A 26,308-nucleotide genomic window follows, 5' to 3' on the forward strand; every position below is an offset into this window, starting at 1 on the left:
GATACTTTGATGGATGAAAAATAGTTTTTTTCATTTAGCCTCCTGCCTTCAAGTAGCTTACCTTGAGCGGCACAATTGCAGCAAAGCACAAAAATCCGGCAAACATCGATGCCTGATTATGAAATAAATTATCTGGGAAGTTTGGTGGTGGTGGTGCAGAGACAGGGAATCAAGCCTATGTGAGCCTCGGGCCCTTCTGTCATCCACTTGTTCTCAGTCCCACAGTGTGTCATCTCCCCAGGGCAACTAGAAGGTAAGGGTGATAAGAATATGGCAGTGGGGGGATGTCAGCCCCTCACCCCCACCCATGGAGGGCCAACAATTTTGAATGGATGCTTGAAGATGGGCTGAGCGCTGAATAATAACAAGTAGATTTAAACTTCTAGGAAATACTTAATTCACAACACAAAACCATTTGATACATATATAGTATCTCTAACACTATGATCAATACAGTTGAAGACACAAGGTTGGCAGATCTTTTTTAAATGACAGAATTTTAAAAGTTTGGTTCTACTAAGGATGGAAACACAGTTGGTTCCCTTCTGCCTTTTTGCATCAGTAGTTCATATAAGGTTAAACCTTTTCGGGAGAGCTTTTGTGTTTTTCAGTTGTAGGCTCTTGCACTCGCATTGCTAGAATATCTGTGTGGAAAATGAGGGCAGTTCTGTGTTTAAATGAACTGTTGTTGGATATCTCAATTGACAATCATTTTGTGATTTGAATGTCAAATCATATAACCCTCATATGCTCACACTTAGTAGTGTTCAAGCCACAATTACATTTGCCAATAATTAGTACCTTAGAAAGTATTTATAGCTGCTGCTGTGACATGCTCTGTTCTAGCAATGTGGAGTGGAGCATTTCCACTCGTCATCTGCTTCAAGAATGCACCTTATCCTGGGAGTAACCTAGTGTCTTTCCTGAAAAATTCTTTAATATCCAGTAGCCCATTCAGGCATGCACTTAACATTTTTTCCTGAAATTCTTTTGTCAATCAACAGGAAGCCCACTTTCCCGTTTTTTATTATAAAGGGGGAAATGATGGTAAAACTTAAATATGCATTGTTATTGTTATTTTAACATCTAGTCTTACATCTGTTGAGGAGTTGTGTTTTTACTTAAAAATATTTTAGCCAAGAATCAAAACCAGAGAATTATGCCTACCTCCAACCTTCTCTCAACGATGGCTCTTTGTTAAAAGCACACAGCAGAAAACACTGTTAAACTCTTGTTGGCTTAAAAAGCCAAATATGAAGCCTAGAAGCCTCAGCACTTAATTTTTTTTTTTAATGATTTAAGTAAACCCCTTTAGAAATCTGTGCCAAACTTTTAAAGAGTACTTCCCACATCTTGCCTTTATAAGTAACTGTGGAATTAGACACACCGTAAATTTACCTTGTATTTTCTTAATAAGTTTGAATTTTCAGATAGCCTCTACTTTTATGGTATAGATCCTACAAGGCTGTTTCATTTCATGTTGAAGAGACCCAGCCAACATTATTACACATTTTTTTTTTTCTTAAGTGCAAAAGTTGGATCGGGATAGGGACTGTTGAATTTGGAAAACATCGTTTGTTTTCTTTTTTCTCCTTCCTTTCCTTCTTTGTTCATTTCATTTCGTAGCTGGGAATTGTGAGGGGTTAGCCCTTCTCACTTTCGTTCTCTTTTCTTTTGCTGTACAGTTTGCACTAGGAGAGGGTGGTGGGCTTTTTTTTCATTTGGTGTTGGCTTTTTTTCTTTTTTTCTTGCATATTCCTCCCTTTCCTTCAGATATTGTTGCTGACCAAATTTAACACACTACAGTTTTAAGGATCCCTGCAGGGCCATTTTAAGTATTTGGACCCGTAAAGGGCCCCAAGCAATAACTACCTGAATTGCTTTTAATTACACAATATAGCTGCATCATTTTACTTCAGATTCTTTTTGATTGATGCTGCAAGGCAATTGTAACCGCGGATGATGGGATTAAGTGCCTCTTGAAGTGACTTTAGCTTCTTGTGAGAACAAAGGGAAAGAGGAGAACACTTAGTCCCTTTTTTGCCTGAGCCGCCTTTTTCTTCGCTTGCGTATAAAGAAATACAATTAACAAACATTATCCCCAGAGGTAAATTGAAATGTACATGCAGACAAGAACCGCTCTTGACTGCAATTAGACATATATGATCCGAGGTATTCTGACCATTCATTAGTGCTAATTGTTTGAGAAACAAGCCCAGAACAAATGATTAAAATGTAGGCGCCATAACTGGGATTATTAGCATGTGTGATAAAATGTGCGCTCTGCAGCTGTACCAATAAAACGCTTTGGAAAGTGGCTCTGATTAGACAAATGCTTGGTTTGGCTCTGTGGTGAGCTCTTGGTGTTTGCTCAAGACCTGGTGGTGTTTATAACAAACAACTTATATCTTTCTTTCTTAATTAGTGGGAATTACTATGCAAATGATGGTATTTTGTAATTTAATATCCTATCGTTTTCCCTGCCTTTGCGTTGTTATTGCAGTCTACTCTTCTTGCTGGGAATGGGATAAACTGAGTTCTTAGGTTTTACTTCTTTGCTGTGCTGTCAAATGCTGGATGCCGTGGAGAACTACTGCAGTTTGCTCTCTTTTAGGTTTTTGAATAGTCCCTCTAGATATGATGAGTTCTGCTAGATCCTCTTGTCTTACAGTCACAGGGATCTTGCAAGGGTAACCTAGTCACACATACAGTAACTGGGAGCTGGTTGGCCCATATGGAGAGTGAGCATTTTGCTAAGTCCTCCAGCCTAACCCAAGCTAAGTGAGCAGAACCAGGGAGAAGGCAGAAGTGACCAGCAGAGTAAGGACAAATTCAGAGAGTGGATGGCAATTGAATCCTCCCTGGAAATGCATCTAGGAGTTTGGAGTTAGCAAAGAAATGTGAGCTTGGCTAAATATGGAGTCAGGGAGAGATTTAGGAGGCACAAATGGGAATGGAAAGAAAGAAGATATGAGATGGAAGAATGGAACCAGGGTGCCAAAGAGGACTTGTTGGGAAATGTGCCAGGCAGGGGGAAGCTGAAATCCGAGGTCAGTCGTCTAAGAACAGATGTATCAGGTCTCCTAACTTGTAGCTCAATCTTCCTCTGTCCCCTGCTTGCATTTCTGAAACTAGAGTCAGAGGAAAAACCATTTGGAGATTGTCCATTTGGTGCCATGAAAACCTGCAACAACTTTTCAATCTCAAGTGGTCTGGCCTTGTCACCCAGCAGACTTCCCAGCCACCTACCTTTTAGCATATCGTTAACACATTCCAAAGGAAGACAAATATCGGTGTTAGTCAAGATGGAATATAAGATTAAATTAGCTTTTAAAATTAATTAATACATTCCAAAGACAAACCCCCAAAATTGTCTGGTTATCTTGGTTTCTGGATAACTATTCCATCTCTCTTGCCATTATCACAGAAAACTGTGAATCAAGTCACAAATAAACCATAACATAGATTATTATAGACATATGGCTTGTGGAAAGGATTCACCTCTTAATTTTTAATTTTATTCCCTTTATATTTACAATAAAAGTGTTACTGAGTTTGACCAGAAACTTAGTTTTCTGCCTTAAACTAAGTAACAATACATATTTAATGAGTAAGTTTTGGGGGAACTTAAAGGGAAAAGAAGCTGGTTTGCACTTTGAGCTGGTGCATTGCTAAGTGTCGCACTGAATTAAGAAAAAAACCATAAGCTCCCCCAAATTAGAGCAAGTTCTAGGAAGTCTTGCCTTAAATAGATATTTAAAGAAATTAGTGCCTATGGCACATTAAATAGACTTAAAAAAACCCTAAAACTATGTTAGAAAAAGCTTTCATGATCACATCCATATGTTTAGTTTTAATTTTCATCACACTTAGCTCTGAATAATTAAGAAGGAAAAAAACAATCTTAATCTTATTGTGGGTCCCACACAATCAAAGCCATGTACACGTGATTCGTGATCACAGCTTGTATTCACAGCTTTCGTGTGTGTGGTGTGGGTCTGGCAATTAGACTCAGACTGTGTTTTTTCTAAAAATTATTCAGCGCTAGAGAGAGATCAATGTTAAATCCTCCCAAAATCTACAAATCAGGATAATCAAAGGTCTATGGCTAACAAAATATCAAAATTCTAAGCTATGTAACATTTTAGCCTCATTTCACTCGGATTGACACTTGAAAGGAATTTTTGAGAGAATCTAGCAAGAAAACAGGGATACCATTAACCCAAATCATTTTCATGACAGTTACCAAAAAAAAATAAATTAGGATACAGAGAAAACTATTTTTTCAAAATTGCAGAGCCATTTTCTGGAGGAAAAAAATTCTCCCATGATTACTTTCATATCAAAGAACACGGTCAGGGGGGAGATGCATTAATTTGACACGTTTAGCAGCCATTGAGCTTTTGAAGAATTCTGTAAAAGAATCCATGGTTACATCTGTCAGGTTGACAGTCCTCTTTCATGACCTTTAAAAAAAAAGTTAAGGAGAAATTGATCTTTCTAGTTCACATTTGCTCAGTTACCTCTAAAGCTCTGCAAAAGCCAGGAAATAGTCATCTTAGCTTTAAATTTATTATTATTTTTTGAGATAGAATAACCTAGTACTAATGGAATCTCTAAATGGAGAAATTTTGTGAATGGTGTTTTCGTGAAATTTTCTGGTGGTGCTATGGTATTAATATTTCCTATTCTCTCCACTGGCTATTTTAATACATCACTAAATATTGTCTTTTCTGCAACTGGTTCTAGAATCAGATCTTCTTAGGAATGCCAACAATGAGCAATCTAAACAGAAGGCTGCGCTCTGCATGTTCACCTTTGGCCAGGAATGGAACAAGTACTCTCTTGATTCCTTACTCTCAGAGTTTCACCATCCAAAGTCCCGAATCATCTGTATGGAGGCAAAGGGAAGTCAGATGTCACGTCCTTTCGGTTTTAATTACAAGTGACCGAAAGCTCCCATGTTCTGTGCTTGACAGGTGCTATCTCTCATAGTTCCCGATGCAGGGATTACACCTGGAAATCCATCTATCAAATCTCTGTGGGTAGAGGGTCCTGAGCATCATTCCTGGACCAAGTTCTCAGCAACATCAACGGTTAACTATTAATGAACAACATCCTTAGGCTGCTTTGTGTTTCCGGGATCCCTGGGTAGAAGCAGTGCAGAAACAGAAGGATGCTAATCGCATTGTGTTCTTAAACGTGTTCAGTGAGGGAGCGCGGGTTTTCCTCTTGACCTCAGTGTCACTCCAAGAAAAAAAACCCTCCAGTTTTCCGTTCAGATAAAACTTGTGCTCCTCCTTCTCTCACCAGAAGTAGATCAGGAAAGTAGGATTAGCCAATAAGAGGGACATGCTCTATTGTCATCCTCTCTTCAACACAACACAAGGAGCTTTGTGGAAAAACAAAGCTCCTCTCCCTGCCCTCCCCCACACTCCCTTCTGAGCCATCACCTTCCCCGTCCTTTTAGCCTCCCACTTTCTTATCTTCCCTGGCTTTCCCTCCAGGACCCATCCCTTCTCCTCCCTACTTTCCTCTTCCCCATTCTCTTCCTCTCCGTCTCCTCCTCTCACATACCCTCTCTCCCATCCACCTCTTCCTCCTCAGATGTGCTACCAGGTGCCCAGGTGCCTTGGGGTAAATCTCTGAATGGTGCCACTGCCACATTCATTAATAAAGACTAACCCATGTGGGATATAAACATAGATCTCTGTTTTCATGGAAAGCTTGCCCTCTTCTTTGGGACCCATTAATGGTCACACACTTGTATGGGATTTCCCCATTCCTGACACTTACCCCACATAAAAGCCATGTGCCTATCTGGAGAACTAGAGTTCTGGAGCCATACCAAGTGGACTCCTGGGCGACAGTGGGGATCTGTGGGCACACAGCTTCTTGTCCATGTTTGTCACCCCATAGCCCTTACTGAGCAAGGGCCAGCTCCTGTTGGACTCAGTGTTTATTGGATGCATGATCCGTACTGAATTTGATCAATACATTTGCGTTTATGAAACGGTAGTATAGATATGACAAGGAAGACATTTTGTAACTTTAATTTTTTTCATCGTGGTAAAATACACATAATATACAATTTATCGTTTTAACTATTTTAAAGTGTACTGTTCAGTGGCATTAAGTACATTCTCATTGTTGTGCAACCATCACCACCATCCATCTCCAGAACTTTTTCATCTTCCCAAACTGAAACTTTGTACCTATTAAACACTAACTCCCCATCCCACCCCGCCCCACCACCATTTTGCTTCCTGTCTCAATGCATTGACCACTCTAGGAACCTCCCAGAAGTGGAATCATACAGTATTTGTCCTTTTGTGTCTGGCTTGTTTCACTGAGCATAATGGGTAACTTTAATTTTTGACATGGGTGTGTGTTTGCTTTCTCATTCTGTGTGGAAAAAGACCTCCATCGCTGGGCTCACTTGGTTTGCCCCTTGCTATTCTGATGGTCTGAGGAAGCAGGGATCTGCACTGAGACAGCGTGACACAAACTTTACCAAACTGGGCAAAAATAAAGATTCTGCTTTTTTTCCTACTTTACTAAATCTGTCCTTTGCCCGATGCCCACCCCTTTTCCTGGGGTTTCCATGGCAAGGATAGGCCAGGAGCTAAGTCTCTCGCTAATGTACCTCCTCGTATATGGCACCCCACAATGGCTGAGAGGCTGGCCCATGGTCTGTGGGTCCCCCATCCTATGCCCTGGGATCTTCCTTAGAAGTGAACTCACAGTGGACCACAAACCGCTATGTGAGTCTGCTTTGGACACAAAAGACTATTTCTTCATTTCAGTACAAAATGGAGCACTTGATTACGGTGTGATATAATTGCTTCATGAGAGAGTTTGCCCTGAAAATGTCTTCTTGGCTTTTCTGAAGCGGGCTGCACGCTTATTTGTGTTTGCACCACATGCTAATCTCACGAATGGCCCTGTTCTGCCAGTGGGAGGACAAAAAGCTGTTCTTTTGCTCTCGTGCTCAGGGAAAGCTCCCCCCTTCTCCATGCACTGTTGCCATGGTAACTGAAACATAGTTCTTCAAAATAGGGAAGGAATCTCCGGGCACTTGGGAACTGAGCAAAGTGAGAACATAAGCAGGCCTCAATTCTGTATTTGCTGGCATAAATAACTAGTTATTAATAGTTGTAAGTGTGGTTGAAATTTGTAGGTGAGTTTACTGTCTCTTGGTGGGGGTAGGAAAGGGTCACTGAGTGGGCTCTTATCTTATCTTCACTCTAGTTGTAGAGATTCTTCCATAAGCATCAGAACCGTCGTGCAAGGTCAGACCTGTGGGCCATGCAACATAGAACTCAGCTTTCCTCAGTATGTAACCTTAGAAGAGGCAAAAACAGAGCATAGTCACACCCCTCCAACCCCCTCAAAAGACTGAAGATACAGCCCCAAATAAATGACCCCATCAAGAATCTCACATACAGCTGTGGATTTACATGAACTTTTCCATAAGAAATTTTTATTTTCAACCTTTACCGGCACTTAGAGTCAAAATCTCTTTAAAAGAACTTAAAGGGCCATATCATTTCTGTGTGGTATCCTAAATGGAAATTTATTGATGTCTTATTTTAAAATGATACTTTATTTGTTTTCTTATTATTTCTTATGTTTATGAAGAGATGAGAATTTATGAAAATTTATTAGAATTTGTGGAGGAAATTTCTAAAAGGCAAGGGCACATAGAAGATGATGCTTCTTTCTGGTCCCAAAATACCCCTTCAGTCATAACGGGACTTGAAAGCAGCATAAAATATTTTAAAATAATATTTGAGTGGAAGTGTAAAGCGATATGGCCACTGTGGAAAGCAGTGTGATTGTTCCTCAAAAAATTGAATATAGAATTACATATGATCCAGCAATTCCACTTCTGGGTATACACCCAAAGGCATTGAAGGCAGAGGCTAAAACAGATATTTGTACACCAGTGTTCATAATAGCATTATTCACAATCGTCCAGAGGGGGAAATGACCCAAATGTCCATCAACAGATGAATGGATGAACAAAATGTGGTGTATACATACAATAGAGTATTATTCAGCCTTAAAAAGGAAGGAAATTCTGAAGTGTGCTACAACATGGATGAACCTTGAGGACATCATTCTCAGTGAAATAAGGCAGTCACAAAGGGACAAATATTGTATGATTCCACTTCTTTGAGGTACCTGGAGTAGTCCAGTTCATAGAGACAGAAAGTGGAAGGGTGGTTGCCAGGGGCTGCGGATAGGGGGGATGGGGAGTTATTATTTAATGGGCATGGAGTTTCAGTTTGGGAAGATGAGAAGTTCTAGAGATGCTGGTGGTGATGGTTACACAACAATGTGACTGTACTTAATGCTGCCGAATTGCATGCTTAAGAATGGTTAAAATGGTAAATTTTATGTTACGTATATTTTACCACAATAAAAAAAATACTTGACGTGGCAGGGGGATAAAATGATAGACTATAGGTCAGCTCAAGGTGAGGAATGCTGATCCTGAAGGATTCACACAATCCGTAGAATGCTTCATCATTGCTCAAATGAGGCTGTTATAAAACTCCCAGGCTTCACATCTCCAGCTCCTTTCCACGGCCACCTTCACTCACTCCCTCACACCTCTTTTCCTTAAATGTCTAGAACCCTGATTTAGAAAATGTAAAGGGCAGTGGATGAGCACGTGGCAGACTAAGCACGCTCATGCACTGCTGCTGGGAGTATGAATTAGTCCAACCCTTTGGGAAGACTGTTTGGTGGAGTCAGTGAAAAACATTACAATGATCACGCCTGCCGTCCTTTTTAGCCCCCCTAGGGACAGAGGCTAATGGAAATTTGTGACTCTCTCTCCTTGAACGTTTCCCAGCCCACCACCCATCTAGCCCCAAGTTCATTCTTTCCTTCATTCAGCTTACACATCCAAGTCCCTCTCTGTGCCAGGCACAGTGCTGAGGGCCACACGTGCAGCCACGAGCAATGCAGGCCAGGTGCCTGCTCACTGGGAGCCTGTGCACCAGGGTGTGGAGTTTCACATGACTGACACTAGCTGGGGCTGACTGGCAGAAAGGGAATTTCTGGGAGGGGCATGGGCTGGCTGGAGAGGGGCTTGGAAAATGGGCAGTGATAAATGCGAACACTTAAGAACACAGCCAGAGTCAGGCCAGAAGACAGTCCGGACAGGACACCCTCTCCTGCTGTATCCAGCTTTACTGCCCGTGGCACTGCCATCCCTGGGCACTCACTGTGGCCACCTCCCTGCTTTGTAACCACTGGCACCGGGAAGTTTGCACTGCCCTCCACCATCTCACTCCCTTAAGGCTCAGAGGCCCGTCTGCAGCATCTCAGTGACCACTCTATGCCATGTGTTGTCACCCTAGCTTTTAAGGACCCTTGGGTCTCTACTCCTACCAAGACCCTACCAGATAGGAAGGATGTTCCTGTCTGGGATAGCTCAAATGGAAAAATTCTCTCAGTCTTGTGGAAGAAAGACAATAAACAAGTCAACAGGCCAATATTGACTTTATTTCAAAAAGGGAAAGTCTATGAAGGGAATGGACAGGATTCTGGAGTAAAGAATCACAGGAGGAGGTCAATTCAGATAAAGGGATTGGGGAAGCTCTCGCTGAGTAGGTGACATTTAGACTTGAAGGATGAGAGAGAACCAGACGTGCTAAGATCCAGGAGAAGAACCTTCCAGAGAGAGAGGATAGCATGTGGGAAGGTCCTGAGGCAGGAAGGAAGAATGTGGCATGTTCAGGGAACTGGGGGCAGATCCCTGTGACTAAGGGTATAGTAGAGGGGGACGGGCAGGCCAGGGTGGCCAGGGCATTGTCAGCTAGGGTGAGGCGTTTGAGTTTTAATGTGTGAACATCCAAAAGCCGTTAAAGGGTCTCAAACAGAGGAGTATCATGATCCCATTTACAGTTGTAAAGGTCCACCCTGGCTGTGGGCTGGGGAGGGGACTGGAGAGAGACGGAAAGGACCCGGGAAACCAGTCGGGAATAAGATGATGGGGTTTTGGGCCAGGATGGGGAGATGGAGGGTGGAGGTGTGTGGAAAGCACACTGCTGGGCTCCTGTTTAACACTGGATGTATGTTAACTATCTAGTTAGTAATGTATAGGAGCAGTCTTAGGGGTCTCCAGAGAAACAGAACCAATAGGATATACCTGTGTATATGTGCATGTATGTGTCCTGGTTTATGTGATTAAGGAGGCTGACAACTTCTAAAATCTGTAGTCAGCAAGTAGGAGATCTAGGAAAGCCAATGCTGTAGTTCCAGTCCAAAGGCCAACAGGCTCGAGACACAGGAAGAACTGATGTTTAGTCTGAGTTCAAAGGCAGGGAAGAAACCCAGTCCTAGCTGGATGACATCAGGCAGGAGGAGTAACCTTTTCTTTGGGGGAGTGTCAGCCTTTTGTTCTGTTCAGCCCTTCACCTGATTGGGTGGGGCCCACCCACATTAGGGAGGGCAATCTGCTTTACTCAGTCTACCTGTTCAAATGTTAATCTTATCCAGAAACATCTTCACAGACACACCCGGAATAATGTTTGACCAAATGCCTAGGCACCCCATGGGCCAGTCCAGTTGACACATAAAATTAACCATCATAGTATTATTTAAGTCCTGTTATAAAGGCACTGGTGAAGAGCTTGATTACAATGAATACATGATAAATACTGAGTTTGATCAATACATTAAAAAATTCTTTTGATAAACTTACTAAAATAATTTAGAATTAATTTTGTTATCTAAGTCATTATTATCCTAGTAATAATTGCTTTTTAACTCAGTTTTGCATTTAAGAAGTGATGTCATGACTTTCTAAAGTCCTGAATCAAGTTCTTTTCTGCACTTTGTCAAATCTGGACTGCCATTTAGATGATTCCATAAAAGTATTATGTCCTGGATTACGAGATGAAAACATTTTTGTTTATGAAATGATAGCATGGATGTGACAAGGGGAACACACTTGGAAGTCCCTTGGCCTTCCCTGTTTCCATCTGAGCCCTCTAGCCTACTGTGCTGGCTAAGGGTCATCCATGGGTGAGGCAAGGGTGTCCTAGAGCCAGGTATCAGGGTCAAGGCTAAGACGTGGAGTCCTCGGTTAGGGTCCCTGGACCATGATCAGCATGTTCTGCCCGGCCTTGGCTTCAGAGAGCTTCTGCTGCTCTGAGGATCAGCTCAGACCTCCACTCACTCTGCCCACCCAACACTCTGGATTTGGACACTTGCTTGGGCTCTGGCTTCTTTTCTGTCTATATCAGTTGTAATTTGTGTGGGACCCAGCATCAGGGCACTCTGGAGCCTCAGCTGCCCAGGCCAGAGGAGAGGAGAGGAATCTGGGCAGGCAGCTTGATAGCAGGGAGAACCAGCCTAGCTGAGCATCTGCCCCCTACAGCAGCCAAATCACCAAAGAGTATGGTGAATTCAGACTCCTGTTTTGCCTGGCGTTGGTGCCATGGAAGAACTACTTGGGGGTAATGCAGAAGATGAGAAGTTTCTAAGCAATGGGAGTGCTCTGAAGTGCTGTAGCAGCTGGCGCTACACCAGCCACCATGAGAGCCAGACAAGCAGCAGGGTCCTGAGGAGCAAGGTCAGGCATCCTCACCCAGGCAGAACCCAAAGGGTCCTGGGAGGGAGCTGGGGCCACACCTCGCTGGCCCTGAAGGTTCCTAGCCCTCACCCCTGCCAACCTGCTCCCAGGCTTAGGAGAGTAGGTCTTAGTCCAGCCCCTGTTGATCTGGCTGCCCCATCAGAGTTCGTGCAGGAGCTGTTTGGTGCTGAGCCCCCAGGTCCTCAGTGCCTGCTGACGTGAGGGCCTGGGGAAAGGGTACCTCTGACTTAACATGGGAGGAGAGGGGCACCTGGAGGGGAATCTGCCTCAGCCCCCTGAGAGCAGGGCTGGCAGGATTCTATGAGTCCTTACTCACAGAATATGACAGAAGATTCTCTTAATGCCAAGTTCCTATAGATCTCACTTCCTAGGGAGGAGGAAGTGTGACCTCAGGGGGCGGTTCCAGGACACAGAGGGCACTCCACACCCCGAGCCCCCCATGATCCATGCTCCATGTGGTCACATTCCCCCCATCTCCTCACGGACTCTGGCCCCTTAGTGCCTTGGCCACCTGACACAATCTGAGTGGTCCCTTCCTGAGAATTACAGAGACTTCCCTTTCTCTATGTGCTTTTCCAAGGGATCTGAACCCTAGTGATTACTGTTTATCTAGTGATTACTAGAATCAGATCTGGGGTTGAAAGCAGCAGCTAGCCAACAGGCCCCCGTTCCTGACCTGTGTAGACTGACATCAAACCCTCCCTTCCCCAAGTCACCGACGTGTTTTGAAAAGCCTGTCAAAATTCCTAACACAAATGACATACGATATAATATTAAAATCCAATTGCTATTTTTAAAATTCCAATTGCTGTATGAACACATTTCTCCTAAATAAAAATACAGTTGCTAAATAGGCCAACAGTGAGTTGGCCCAGCATTTGTAAAAGTGTCTGATACACAGGGTTCTTCTTGGAATATCAGTTCATTATGACTTCAAAAGCAAAACAGCATGAGTTTGGACACTTTACTGGTGAGCATTGATGGTTCTCAGCAAAATAGAGGCTGGGTTGATTGATACTTGTTAACTTGGGATTCTGTCTGTACCACCTTCGTTGTAGTCCTTCTTTCTCAAGGTTTGGGAGTGTCCCATCAGATCTAGTTTGTTAAGTGTTTTTATCCTAAAAGACTTTGTCAAATGCTCTTTTCTGCATCTGTCGAGATGGTCGTGTGGTTTTCATGAAAACTGTAAATTTGAGTTAAATTGGCTTCAATGAGGGGAAATATGACTCTCTGGAAAATATACTGAGTTGATAAGATTCAGCAGTATAGTACCTGACCCCAAGGCACTAGTTTTGGCTGCTGCAAAACTCAACTGATGCAACCATTTTGTTACCGCAGGGCTTGCGGGTTGTGAGAAGCTAAGTTGCAGTGAGGGTGCCATCTTTCTCGCCTCGGAGCTCTCTCCCTCGCTGCATTGCCCTGAAGACGTGTAAGACAAAGAGTTGGGGGCCAGGCAGAATCTTCCCCAAGTCTCATCACTGGTGCGCTCCTCCTCCCACCTTCTCTCAGCATCCAAAGGGCTTTGGCCCTGCTGGTGGCAGGGAATTCCTTTACTTCAAGTCTCCGTCCCTTCTCACTCTGCCTCCTGAGAATTCTAGGTTCAGACTCTCGAGCTGTTGGAAGTTAGACTTCCTTTTCTGTTAACAAAGGCAAGTTTATTATCTCACTAGGGACTTGATATAAGAATCTGGTTTGAAGCTCCACGCTCATTGAGGACTTCTTGTTGTCCACTCCACCCCAACCCCACCCGCCCGGTAATGATGGCTACTGATTCAGTGGGTGGGGAATGCAGAGCAACGTGATTTCCAAGCAAGGGAAACTACCATTCCTCTCAAAATTATCATTCCCCAGTCGCTTGATTATGGAAAGTTGCATAATTGGTACGCAGCACCCCTGCCTAAATATGGTAGGCTTAAATTCTGGCAACTATTAATGTCCAACGACTGGAGTCCTTCCTAGGATCTGTAAGACACTTTGGTGGTACTTGCAAACCCTGGTGCAGAGGTTCTCATCCTTGGCTGTACCTTGGAGTCTCCCTGGAAGCTTTAAAGAAACGCTGGTGCCTGGGACTCACCTCAAGACTCTGATTTAATTGGCGTTTTTTCTTTTTCTAAGTTTCCCAGGTGATTGTACCGTGCAGCCAAAGTAGAGATCTCTGTACTAGCTATCAGCTAAGAAATCACTACCTTGGGTTTAGAAGTCACATGCCAAGTTGCAGACCCTTAAATGGACATTAGTTTATCAGTTTATTTTGAAATTATAAGTGCTATTTCAAAATTGTAAGCAGTTTGAGTGTTGGCTTTTTTAACATGGATTTTTTTTCAACTTTGCTGCATTTTCAGTTATTACTTTCATGTAATCTATTGGTATCTAATGATAGCAAATGACTCACTTGAGAGAAATTTTCGTTGGAGCAAAATGTCCTGCGTTTGGGCAGTGGCTACACATTGGAATCATCTAGTACAGTGGTTCTCCCACTTGGCTACGCATCAGAATCACCTCGGGAGCTCTGAGAGGTCCCAGAGCCTAGGCCTTACCCCAGGTCAATGACATCAAACTTTCTGCGGCTGAAGCTTTAGCATCAGCACATTTGAAAGCTCCCCAGGACATTCCAATATCCCCCCAAGTTTGAATCATCCTAGAGCAGCAGTCCTCAAACTTTCACGTGGTAAGCATCCCCTGAGGATTTGTTAATTTGCAGCTTCTGATTCAGTGGGATTGGGGTGGGAGGCGGGGCCGGGGAGGCAGATTCTGCATTTCTCGGGAGCTCGCATGTGGTAGATGATTCTCCCATGAGAACAGATAAGAGACCAATGGTGCTGGGCGACAGCAACCCCTCACTTAAGTTGCAAGGACCTAGAGAGCTAAGAATACACACACACACACACACGTATAGACTGAGCCTGGACCCTATTACCAGTGAATTTATTTTGACTACCCTGGGTGGGGTCCCGAATTTGACAGTTTTTAAAAGCTTCCTACATGATGGTTACATTGAATCCCAGATGGAGAGCCTTCTGCAGCCTTAGGGACTAGCTATGCCTCTAGTTATGGAAATGGTTAATAAATGACAGCAGGTGGAGGAGGAAAGGGAGAAGACCAAAAGAAGGCCCCCTCCAGCCAGAAGACCCCTGGACCTGCCGAGGGGTATCTTATCTGTAAAAAGTCCCCCTTTAGAGAGAGCTCACCATAAGGCTACCAGATTTTTTTCAACTCATCTTAAGCCCCTGTTTTGCGTATTGTTTGAATACATTTACATGTTGACTATCAAGAGGCCCTACCTCCAAATATGTCAGATAAAATAAGTTAGATCTTGTCACCTCCTGCAGTTGTGTTTGTTCATACACAGTAGTCAGTGCTGAACACAAGTCAAGTAGGGAACAAATTTTCAAGCCGCGGAGATGGGGGAAGGAGAGGACGTGCCAGCAGTACAGGGAGGAGGGAGGTTGGGGAAAGCCACAACAGGCTCCTCCCACCTGCCCAGTGACCACCCCCCAGCCCCCGGGACCTCACAATCCACAACGGAACCTGAAGCCCTAACGCCCTCTACAGTGTTCTTTTTATTATTCCAAACCGTTTTGCCTCCTTTGCTCCCTTTTCCCCTCCAACTTCGTTATGTACAGGCCTTTAGCCTTCCTGAGCCACTTGCAGGCCATACTTCTGGGTGTTCCTCCCTGGACCTTCTGGGATGGGCTGTTTCTTTTGTGCCACCTTCTCAGAGTGCTCAGCACAGTATGGGTCTGGGCCACTGCATACAGTTGTGCAGGGTGTGCCCTGACCAGGGGTGCCTACCAAGGGGCATGTGTGGAGGCTGAGCTTCAGGTCATCTCCACTCAGCAAAGCATGCTGCCTCAGGAGCAGGAGGCGCCTTTTTGCCTTCTACCTGCTGGAAGGCACAAAGGGGCACCTTTTTCTAATTTGCACAAAGGTACCTGCCAGGTGTGCTAGCGGGGGCCAGGTGCAGGTCACCCAGTGGGTGCTTACTGTGCTCACTGAATGAATGAATGAATGAACAAAAGAACAAAGTGGAGGCGGTGAGGATAAATAAGAGACTTCCACAGTCATCTAGGTAAACATTAATGAGGCCCTAAACTAGCATGTAGACTGTATTTACAGAAAGGAGGGGATCAACAGGAGAAGAAGCAACAGCCCATCGGTTGGGTTATAGCTTCTGGGATGGCAGAGGAGAGAGGGAATAAAAATGACCTCCTACCTGTAATCACCACTAAAACTTGACTCTTGCACAAGAAGAATAAGGACAGTGTGGTCGCAGATGAGTCCTACACCTTCAGTTCTGGAGAACTGGCTTTGATTAGGTAACAAGGTGACAGGAATTATGTACTTTTATGTGCAAGGCCCTGTGTTGAGCAGTGCTGGGGAGATGTAAGACTACCACTCCCTTAGAGAGCTTGTGATCTAGTTGAGGGAGCTGGACACAAGATTCCTGATGCAGGGCTGTGTCCACCAGCATCACACGTGATAATCATAGTGCTGTGTGTGCATGCTGCTTTACGGCTTGCGGTGAATTCTCCCTGTATGAGGTGGCTATTATGCTGCTTCTCTCTGAAGAGGAAATTGACATTTCTTGCTTGCTTCTCATCCCATTTTCTGACTGCTAATCACCATATTGAGTTTAACCGTATAAAATTATCATTATTGTAGGTCAAAAATGGCCCAATATCAGCAATCTCATATAGTTCATCCTAACATTTCCACTATATTATGCTGCCATTCCAAGCCTTTTGAATGGTTTTATTGATTTGTTTTAAGGCAATTATAAAAGGAATTTAAAAAAAAGAGGAGCGATGCTCTTTCTGGCAAATGTGCAAAATAGGAAAAAAGTATGCAGAAGCAGAAAAATCTTAATCCCAAATTCTACAGTTCAGAGGCATCCTAATAACATTTTGATGTATTTCCTTCCAGATAGTTGATAGTTTTCTTTGCATTGTTTTACAAAGTTGAGATGTTATTTAATATATAATATTATGTCCTTTGTTTAAAAATGTCATAACTATCTTCACATTAAATATTTTCATAAACATCATTTTTAACAATAGCATAATATTCCATTAAATATAAATACCATATTTCCTCCTATTATTGGACCTAAAGGTTGTTTTAATGTCTTAATATTATGTATATCTAGTGTTATTTCTGATTACTCTCTCAAGATAGATTCCTGACTTAGTCTGTTTGGGCTGATATAACAGAATACCATAGACTGGGTGGCTTATAAACAACAGAAATGTATTTCTCACAGCTCTGGAGGCTGGGAAGTCCAAGATCAAGGCAGATTGGGTGACTGATGAGGACTTTCTTCCTGGTTTATAGATGTCAGTCTTTTTGCTGTGTCCTCACATGGCATAAGGGGGCAGGGAGCTCTCTGGGGCTTCTTTTATAAGGGCTCTAATCCCATTCATGAGGACTCTGCCCTCATGACTTAATCACCTCCCAAAGGCCCCACCTCCAAATACATTTAGGATTAGGTTTCAACATATGAATTTGCAGGGGACACAAATATTCAGTCTTCCAAAAGGAATTTTGTCAAATTACTGGGAATTACTGGGTTGAAAAGTAGGCACCTTTTTCAGTCTCTTGATTTGTATCATCGATTGGTCTTCCAGAAAGCTCGTGCCACCTTGATTAACTTTAGCCTTAATAGCAAAACCAATCCTTGGCTGGTTCTGGTTTGGTTATGAGTGATAAATGCTGTAAGAGTTTAAAGACGAATGGTCAGGAAAGGCTCTGGAGTCAGGTGGACCTTGGACTGAGCGTGAAGGATCCATAAGCTTCAAATAAACTGAGAGGAAAGACTTTTCCATCAGAAGCACAGCGGAAGCAGAGGTACAGTGGACGCCATGAATGTGGCACGTTGTGGAGACAGTCATAATCTAATTTTTCTAAGGTGGATAGTCACTGTGTGGGAAAAGTGGGATATCAGCTGAGAAAAGGAATATCAGCTGAAACTAAACTTAATCCTGCAGGTAATGAGGAGCCGTTGACAGCTTTTGAGCAGGGGAAGATATAAGCAAAACAAAGTTTTGATGATTGTAGAAGACTGTGAAACCAGAAACATCCTTAACAGTGGCAGAAGATTTTTAAAAATGATCATCTGTTTTAAAAATTACACTTCATATAAACATGCTAGGAATGATTTGCTGTAGTGCTTAGCATATGATGGTGATGTGACTTGTTGTGCCACAAATGACCTGTCAGCCATGTCTGGGTGGCTCAGGTTTGAGATTCAAGCAGGGTGGCTGAGAGACCACTGTGGCTGGATCCAAAATGGTGGTCAGAAGCTATTTCACATGAAGGAAATCTCAGTTTTCATGAAAAAAAGGTTGGTTGTCACTGGGACAGAGATGTCCAGACATTCAAGCTGTGAGAGAATTGTGAAAAGGAAAGGTGAGAGGAGAAGTATAGGAAGGACCCACTGAAGCTCATCCACTAGAGCCCTTCTCATCCTCTCTTTGGTTTGACACACGTTTACAACAAATCCTGATGAGAAGTGATTTTGCCCCCAAGCATTTACTAGTAAATAAAAATTTGATCTCTTTTAATTGCATTTTTGCCATTTTTAAGGAAACGTATATGTTGCAAATTCTGATTTCCAGTGTGAATGATAAGTAAAATGTGGTTGTTGCTCTTACATCCTTATATTTTCTCCCTTTTTAAAAGATAAACCAGATATTTTCAGTCAACGCAAAATGATGACAGATATTTCAGGCTTTCTTCAATTAGCTGGCCAAAGTATATTTTATGTTAAATAAAATGTATTGTAAGACACATACACTTTAAATATCCGTCTGTATCTCACCATTCCTCCCATAGCACAATGCTTACGTTGTGGAAAAATAAGTCTCAGACTCAAGTTTTAGAGTTTATTAAGGTTGGTTGCAAGAAGGAATGAGGGGTCCACGCAAAATTGGGAGGGCCCCAAAGAGATAGTGATTTTTCTTGAGATACATTGTCGCAAGGCACATTAATCATGGCAAAATGTTACAACCATGCAAGATACTTGATGGCATTAACTTAGGATAACTACCAAAAAGAGCTTCCACGAAAAGTACAGCTAACATATTTTTGAAAAGAATGATGCTGTTTACTCGGGGAGTAAAACATGAGGATGTCCCAGCTTGCTGGGGCTTTACTTGTCCTTAATTGGGTCTTTGTGAGATGTAGCTCCATTATGGGCTGGGCCGGCTTCACGGATGTGTGATTTGTGCAGTCACACATGGCCCTGTGCTTAGGAGGGTCTGCTGCTTGGTGATGTTCTTCTGTCACCACCTTAAAATTCCTAATAAATTTTCAATAAGGAGCCATGCATTTTCATTTTACCCTGGGCCCCACAAATTATGTAGCTGATCCTGCTTATGAAAGTTGATTTCACCCACCTGTACTATATATCATGGGCTAAAACATGGTTTTCACAAGACCAAACTATGGCCCAGGTTGGGGGCGAGGACTGCAGTGAGCCAAAGGAGTTTCTGGCTGCCTCCTCTCATTTCCACAGGAGGCTACACAGAGCAGGAAAGGGAAGGAGAGAGCTGAGGTTCGGGGCAGACAGGGGCTGCTGACGGCTAGAGTTTCTCCATTAAGAACAACAGCAGCTGCTACTACTCTTGCTACACCCACCACCACATCAAGCTAATATCTGCCAGGCTCTGGCTAAGTGCTTCACGTGCATTATTTCCTTTAACTTAATCCTCTCAACAACCTGCAAAATGAGTATTATCCCTCCCCCGCAAGAGTATTATTTTTATGGATGAAGAATCTGAAGTTTCCAGCAATTAAGTTGCCCACAATTACAGAGCTGGTAATCATCTTCTCCCATTCACTGTCCTTTCTCCTCACTTAAGAAGTGGCCAACCATGCTTGTCTGTTGTTAAAATTGAGCTTAAATCACTTATTTCTTTACTTAAAAAAACTCATTGGCAGGGAGAGGGCGGTAGACTAATGTTTACATAGATTGTTTATTTCCTGCTTTTTACTTTCATATAATTGTAGAAAGTATTGTTATTTAGGACCTTTTGGATATAAATTTCTTTCCTTTGTCTCTGCGGATACTATCTGGACAATATACTAATACTGGAAATGTTTTGCCAAGGAGAAATAGGTACACTCTCCTTATTGTCTCAGAAGTTTGTGTCAATAAACAATGCTATATATTTTTTAAAACTCAGCCAAGATGATATTTTGTTTCTTGGTTATTTTTCTTATTCTTGTTTTCCTAGTTATGTGTGATTGTGGTCTGCCATAATTAAAAAAGATTATCCATATTTTCTGCTTTAATTTTGCATTAAAATGAGATTTTTCAAAAATTTGTAAATAAATTCTATTCTGAACTAACCTAATTATGTCTCCCGCAGGAAAGCATCTCTGGCAGCTGATGTGTCCAGGCTTGGATATAGTTCCTCATCCAGTCACAAGTACATTCCCCGGAGAGCAGTGCTCTATGTACCTGGAAATGATGAAAAGAAAATCCAGAAGATTCCATCCCTAAATGTAGATTGTGCAGTGCTTGACTGTGAGGACGGTGTGGCTGTGAACAAAAAGGTAACGGCATGATTTTTCTTTAGGATGGAAAAAGAAATGGATTGAAATTGGGTGCTCTCCTGGTACCATTGCTCACTATTTGGAAAGATTCTACCATGCTCACCTTTTGCTGATTACTAACATATTCTTGACCCAGCCCTTGTATAGGTTCTGAATGTGTCTCTTTTCTCCAAGAGAAAGGAAGAATCCAATCAAAATATGTTTAAAATCATGACCTTCAGGATATGTGCCTATGTGTGTGCATAGATAAAGAGACACTCAATCCGTTTTGGCCATGATATTTGCTGGTTTGGGCAAATGACTTAATCCTAGAATTGTGGTGTAGATTTTTCAGACCAATAAGATGCACTTAGGAATTTCTTTCTTTACTGCCAGGTATATTGAGGAGTGGCCTTATCTCTTCTGGCACAAGTGCCAAGAAAATGAAAGATAGTTTTCTCTGGATAAGTCACCCTTTTCCCCCACTTAATTAAGGGTAACTACGTGCACAACCTCAGGGTTACAGCCTTTGGCCTGACTAAAGAAATGAGCTTGGGAAAAGACCCAATCTGTAAACAGCTACGAAAGGTTCTTACTGGGTGGTGGCATAGTGGGTGCTTTTTGTTTCATTTTGGGTTGCTTGACTTTGTTTTCCAGGTTTTTATAACGAAGGTGGATTTGTTCAATAATTAGGCAAAATATGTAAATCATTATAACAGTAACTTACGTTTGCATGGAACTGTTTTAGTTAAAAACCTGCTTCTACTCAACTTTTATCTACCTAGTCCCTCAACAATGAGGTTGGGCTGTGAATGGATTGTGGGGCTGGGGGACAGAGGAGCTGACCCTCTGGATTTATGCCTATTTGAATCATTTCTTGTCCTAGGCGATCTGAAATAGCATGGTTGTACTATACAACTTTCTTGATTAATTGCTTTCTTTGGAGATTGTAGCAAACAAGTATTTGCCTTAATTAAAAAAGAAAGTTAATTTCTAGCATCTTCCTAATGGTCAAATCAAGGCTTTCCAGGTATTTGGGAAAGGATTAGAATATGCATGTGGAATCTAAAGTATCTACTCAACATCTTTGGCATGTACCAAGGAAGTTACGATTAATCTTCTGTCTCCCAGAGATTAAGGTAAATAGGCCTTTTCTTGAAGGATGCAATGTGATTCCAGTATGCCGCCTTCCAAAACTCATGTAGTGCACTCTAAGATTAGATACTGAATTGTAATTCCAGTTCTCTGTGACCCAGGGCAATTCACTGTACTTCCTTGCCTCAATTTCTTATCTATACTGTGGGATAACAAAATCTCCTTTTGTCGGGGACAGGGATTATTATAAAGAAAAAGTTTGATAAAATGCCTGGGAGTAGCTTGATTTCCTATAGGAACTAGACTAGAGAAATCTTGTAGTAATCATGATTAAAGGGGAATTTATTTTAGCATGTAGCACAGTGAACCATTAGGTGCCCTGATAAACTTCTAATTATATTTCTTGACAAATCTTGAGGCTATCTCCCCACACCCACCTTAGGATGTTTCCTGCCATCCAGATGAGCTGGAAATATGGTCCATTCCTGCCTCACATTTCTTTACTTTTATTCTGTGTTCTGAAGCCCATCCTTATACCTGGAGCCACTACTTAAGAGGAACCTAAGGAGGGGAAGGGGAGAGAAGAGGTCACCATGGGCAAGCTGTGTCTGCCAACTTGGAGTCTATGTCCAGACAGTGTCTTCATCAAAACACTCCAGTTCTCTTAATACAGCTGAATTTCGCACACTGTTTTATGCATGCTGAGCTTGGCGTCAACTAAACGTCCCTTTTTTATCCACAGAAAGTTCTGGCAAGCCAGGCTAGTACTTGTAAAAAAAATTTTTTTCTTTTTTCCTTAGAATCTCTATCCAGAACTTAACTTCATCTCATATCTTTCATTTCATAGGCCTACCCTGTCAAGGTATTTTTGGATTTTGATTTCATCATCCAGCATTTATACCATCTGAGAATTTCATCAGCACACCATATGAAAATTTAACAAGTTTCTGATGGAAATGTTGAAGAGGTCAGAGCCAACTGCTGCACAAGCATGCCACTAGAAACTTCTGTTCAAGTTTAGTTAACAAACATTTATATGGCACTGACTAAATGCCAGGCACTGTTGTAAGGGCTTTAATTTGTGTAACAACCTAGGGAGGTACTGTTCTTATAGTCCTTCTACAGTAAGGAAACTGAGGCACGGATAAGTCAAATTCATGAATCAATACTACAAATGTGGTCATTCAACCACTAACTCTCCTGGAATCCACTCTTTTCACAAGGATGTTATAAGAGGTTTTTATCTAATGCAGTTTCAAAATGAAGATACCTTCCCCATCGACTTGTCTAGAAATACCTTCTCCCCCGGCACCTCTACCTTGCTAGAAAATTGAGGTTAGGTAAATGAGACTTAATCTGGATGAATCCATATCAGTACCTAGTTGTTGCCACCTTCTTTTGAAGTTCTGGAGATACAGAAATGGTAATAGCTACCATTTACGGAGAGTTTTCTATGTAACAGATGCTATATTAAATGTTTTACATATATTGTCTCATTTAATCCTTACAGCAAAGTTTTGAAATATGTCCAAGGTCACAATGCCATTTAATGGCAGAACCAAGGAGATTTGAGTCTCCTAGAATTTTTTCCAGAAATTAGCCTCAAGTTCACCTGTCAACATATTCCATAATTCACCTTTTTCCTGTTTCTTTGATAGTTAATGCCTTGGTTTCTTTTATCCATTGTCATTTTTGTGTACTGCATGGTTTCTTGAAGATTACTGACAGGAGCTCCATATTCACATCTGTAGTGTCCTGGGACTTCAATTCATTTGAAATGTCCAGAGGAAATTGCTTATAGTCTTTTTGTGTGTGTGTGTGAGGAAGATTGGCCCTGAGGTAACATCTATTGCCAACCTTCCTCTTTTTTGCTTGAGGAAGATTGTTTCTGAGCTAACATCTGGGTCAACCTTCCCCTATTTTGTATGTGGGATGCCACCACAGCATGGCATGATGAGCAGTGTGTAGGTCTGCGCCCAGGATCTGAACCTGAGAACCCCGGGCCACCAAACTGGAGCATACAAACTTAACCACTACACCACTGGCTCTGCCCTCTTTTTTCTTTCTTGAAGTCACCTCTTAATTAGGTTTCTTATTTGAATATTATTCCTTTTGATGGAGTAAATAGAGACTATTTTTAGGTGAGTTTATTTCTTCCTAAGAAGAAATTCATATTAAAACTCTCATTTCAGATTATACAGTTATAGTTTTGCTAAACTGAACTTCTCTTGCCTAATTCAACTTTCTTAGCATTGTTAATACTTAGTCACTTTATGTTTCATTTTGTTTCTTTTTTATTAATATATTAATCCAGTATTTCATTTGATTGACTCTGTGGAGTATGGGCTTGTAATGAAAACAATAGGAGTCTCCATAAAGCAGTTTATAAGTATATAATACCTTCCAGCAGGCTCTAATCCTGTCCTGCTAATCCAATTTGTGTTTAAGTAGCTCCTTCATGTCAAGGATGGCACTACCAGCTCACCTTCCCAAGCATGGATGATGAAAAGACTGCCTCCACTCCCCTCTTATCTACTACTTTTCATTGTTAAATTCATGAGGAGATGCCGGATTGTCTAAGCCATTCCTTGCTGGGACACAGTGAAAATAAGCCAGGTAATGCACAGATTTCTGGTGAATCTCCATGACACAGGGTGAGGTCAAGAAGGTAGGAATGGAGTAAATAGAGGCAGGATTCCAGGGCTGCTATTTTAACTGAGAAATATTTAAATACATATTTAAATTAATTTAATACTTAAGTTTAGAAAGTAAGTTTAAATGTTCAATATTTAAAGAAATATTGAATACCTACTCAACCAGGCACCATGGTAAGCAGGAGGCTTGATGAGCGGTGCCATGTCTGCGCCCAGGATCTGGACCGGTGAAACCCTGCTCAACACACACGGAGCGTGTGAACTTAACCGCTCAGCCGTGGGGCCGGCCCCTGGTTCTAATTATTTTTAACTTCCACTGATCTCTTGCTTTAGCCATGAGAAACAAAGGTCTTCCCAAACTCTGTGTAGTTAGGAACCAGCTTGGTTATTTTTATTTCTTGTTGCTTTGTTTCATTTTTAAAAACATTTCTAATCCATTGTGGACAGATACTTTTCATAAAATGCAACAGAAATGAATTGCTAGAAAAATTAAATGCTGTTGAGTGTGGCAGCGATGTCCAGTGCCGTAGAAGTTTTGAAATTCATACTCCTAGTGTCATGGTCATAGTCAGAGTTTGTCGATCAGGGGTGGTCCACAGACCACAGGTTGAGTAGCAGGAACTTAGAATTTTTAAATTTCCAGGTATATGGGAGATTTTTTATTTAGTCTTTTGTTGCTGACTTCTCGTTTAGTTGCATGATGGTTAGAGAATGTGATCTGAATGATGCTGATTTTTGAAAATTTGTTGCATCCTGTTTATGGCCTAGTGCATGAGCCATTTATGTAAACGTTCCATATGGGCTTAAGAATGTTTATTTTCTATTTACTAGTTGCAGAGTTCTATATGTTTTCCATTAGACTAAGCTTTTTAATTATATCATGCAAATATCCAAATCTTTACTGATTTTCATCTGCTTTATATGTCAATAATTGAGAGGTCAGTTGAAATCTACCCTCCTGTGGAGATTTGCCAGTTTCTCCCAGTAGATCTGTTCATTTTTGCTGCTGATGGTTTGAGCCTATATTATTAGGTATATACAAATTTACAATTATTATATCCTCCTGGTATCTATTTATTATTAGCACTGACCCTCTTTATCCCTTACAATGCTTTTTGCTGTAAAGTTTATGTGGTCTAGTTTTTGGTTAGCATTTGCCCAGTATATCATTTTCAACATTTTGCTTTCAACTTTTCTGTTTCTTTATGTTTTAAATATGTCTCCTCTTGTTTTAAAAATGTTTATATTCATGTGGACATTCTCTGTCTTCTAACTGGAACGTTAATTCACTTATTTTAATGTAGTTACTGATAAATTTAGATATAAATATGTCATTGTATTTTGTTCTACTTTCCTCACCTATTCTGTTTCTTTTTCTCATTTTTCTTGCATTTTAGAAAACTTTAAATCCAATCATCTCCCTTGCAATTTATGTTATTTGCCCAATATTTCAGTTATCTCTTTTTAATCCCATGAATTTTACATTATTACTATAATTATTTTATATATACAGTATTTATTTAGATTAACCTTCATATTTTACCACTTTCTCTGCTCATTATTCCTTCTTGCGTCTCAAACCTTCTTTCTAGGGTCATTTTGTTTTCTCCTGATTTGCATCCTTCAGAATTTCCCTAGAGAGAAAGCCTGTTGATGGTGAAATCACAGTTTTTGTTTATTTGAAATGTCTTCATTGTTTGGCTGGGTAGACAAATCTAGATTGACAGTTATTTTCTCTTAAACTTTAAAGATATTATTTTATTGTCTTCTGATTACTGTTATTGCTATTGAGAACTCCATTGTCAGTCTAAAAACTAGGTTGCTTGTCTTTTCTTCTTTGGCTACTGTTAAGATCTTTTTGTTTTTGGTGTACTGAAGTTTTACTAAAACAGTGACTAGGTTTTGATTTATTTCTCATTCCCTTCTTTCTCCCCTTCCTTCCTTTTGCTTGGTATAAGTGGTTTTTCTTATATTTGTGGATTCATGTCTTTTATCAGTTCTATAAAATCTCTACCATTGGCGTGTCAATTATCGCTTCTATTCCCTCCTTCCTATTCTTTCCTTTGAGATGCCAAGTAGACATATCTAGGAACTTTTCATTCTATCCTCCTTATCTCTTAATATCTTTTAATATTTTCTGTCTCCTTGTCTCTCTGTGCTAAAGTTTGGGTTAGTTCTTCAGATTTAATTAACACTTATACTTCTCTCTTCAATTGTATCTAATCTGTTTAACCCAATTTCTAAGTTTTTAATTTTAACTACTTATTTTTCATATCTAGAAGTTCCGTTTTATTTTTTTATATCTGCTTGGTATATTGTGAATCTGATAATTTCAACATTTTTGCATATAAATTGTTTTTAGTGGGGCTAGCCCAGTGGTTAAGTCTGTACACTCTACTCTGCTTCAGTG

At 41.4% G+C, this 26,308-nt stretch overlaps 1 protein-coding gene across 10 annotated transcripts in view; it reads left to right on the forward strand.

Annotated features, from left to right (window-relative positions):
* The window catches only part of CLYBL (citramalyl-CoA lyase), a 229,856-nt gene that overhangs the window by 101,894 nt on the left and 101,654 nt on the right, over positions 1-26,308 (forward strand). For all 10 annotated transcript variants that reach the window (XR_011428067.1, XM_023621779.2, XM_023621778.2 and 7 more), the window contains one exon: positions 19,984-20,170. Coding sequence is in view for 9 of the 10 variants with exons in the window: in XM_023621779.2 (XP_023477547.2) it covers positions 19,984-20,170 (187 nt within the window). In the remaining variant the exon portion in view is untranslated. The remainder of the gene's footprint in view (positions 1-19,983; positions 20,171-26,308) is intronic.

This window comes from Equus caballus, chromosome 17, assembly GCF_041296265.1.
Source record: "Equus caballus isolate H_3958 breed thoroughbred chromosome 17, TB-T2T, whole genome shotgun sequence".
Classification (NCBI taxonomy): domain Eukaryota; kingdom Metazoa; phylum Chordata; class Mammalia; order Perissodactyla; family Equidae; genus Equus; species Equus caballus.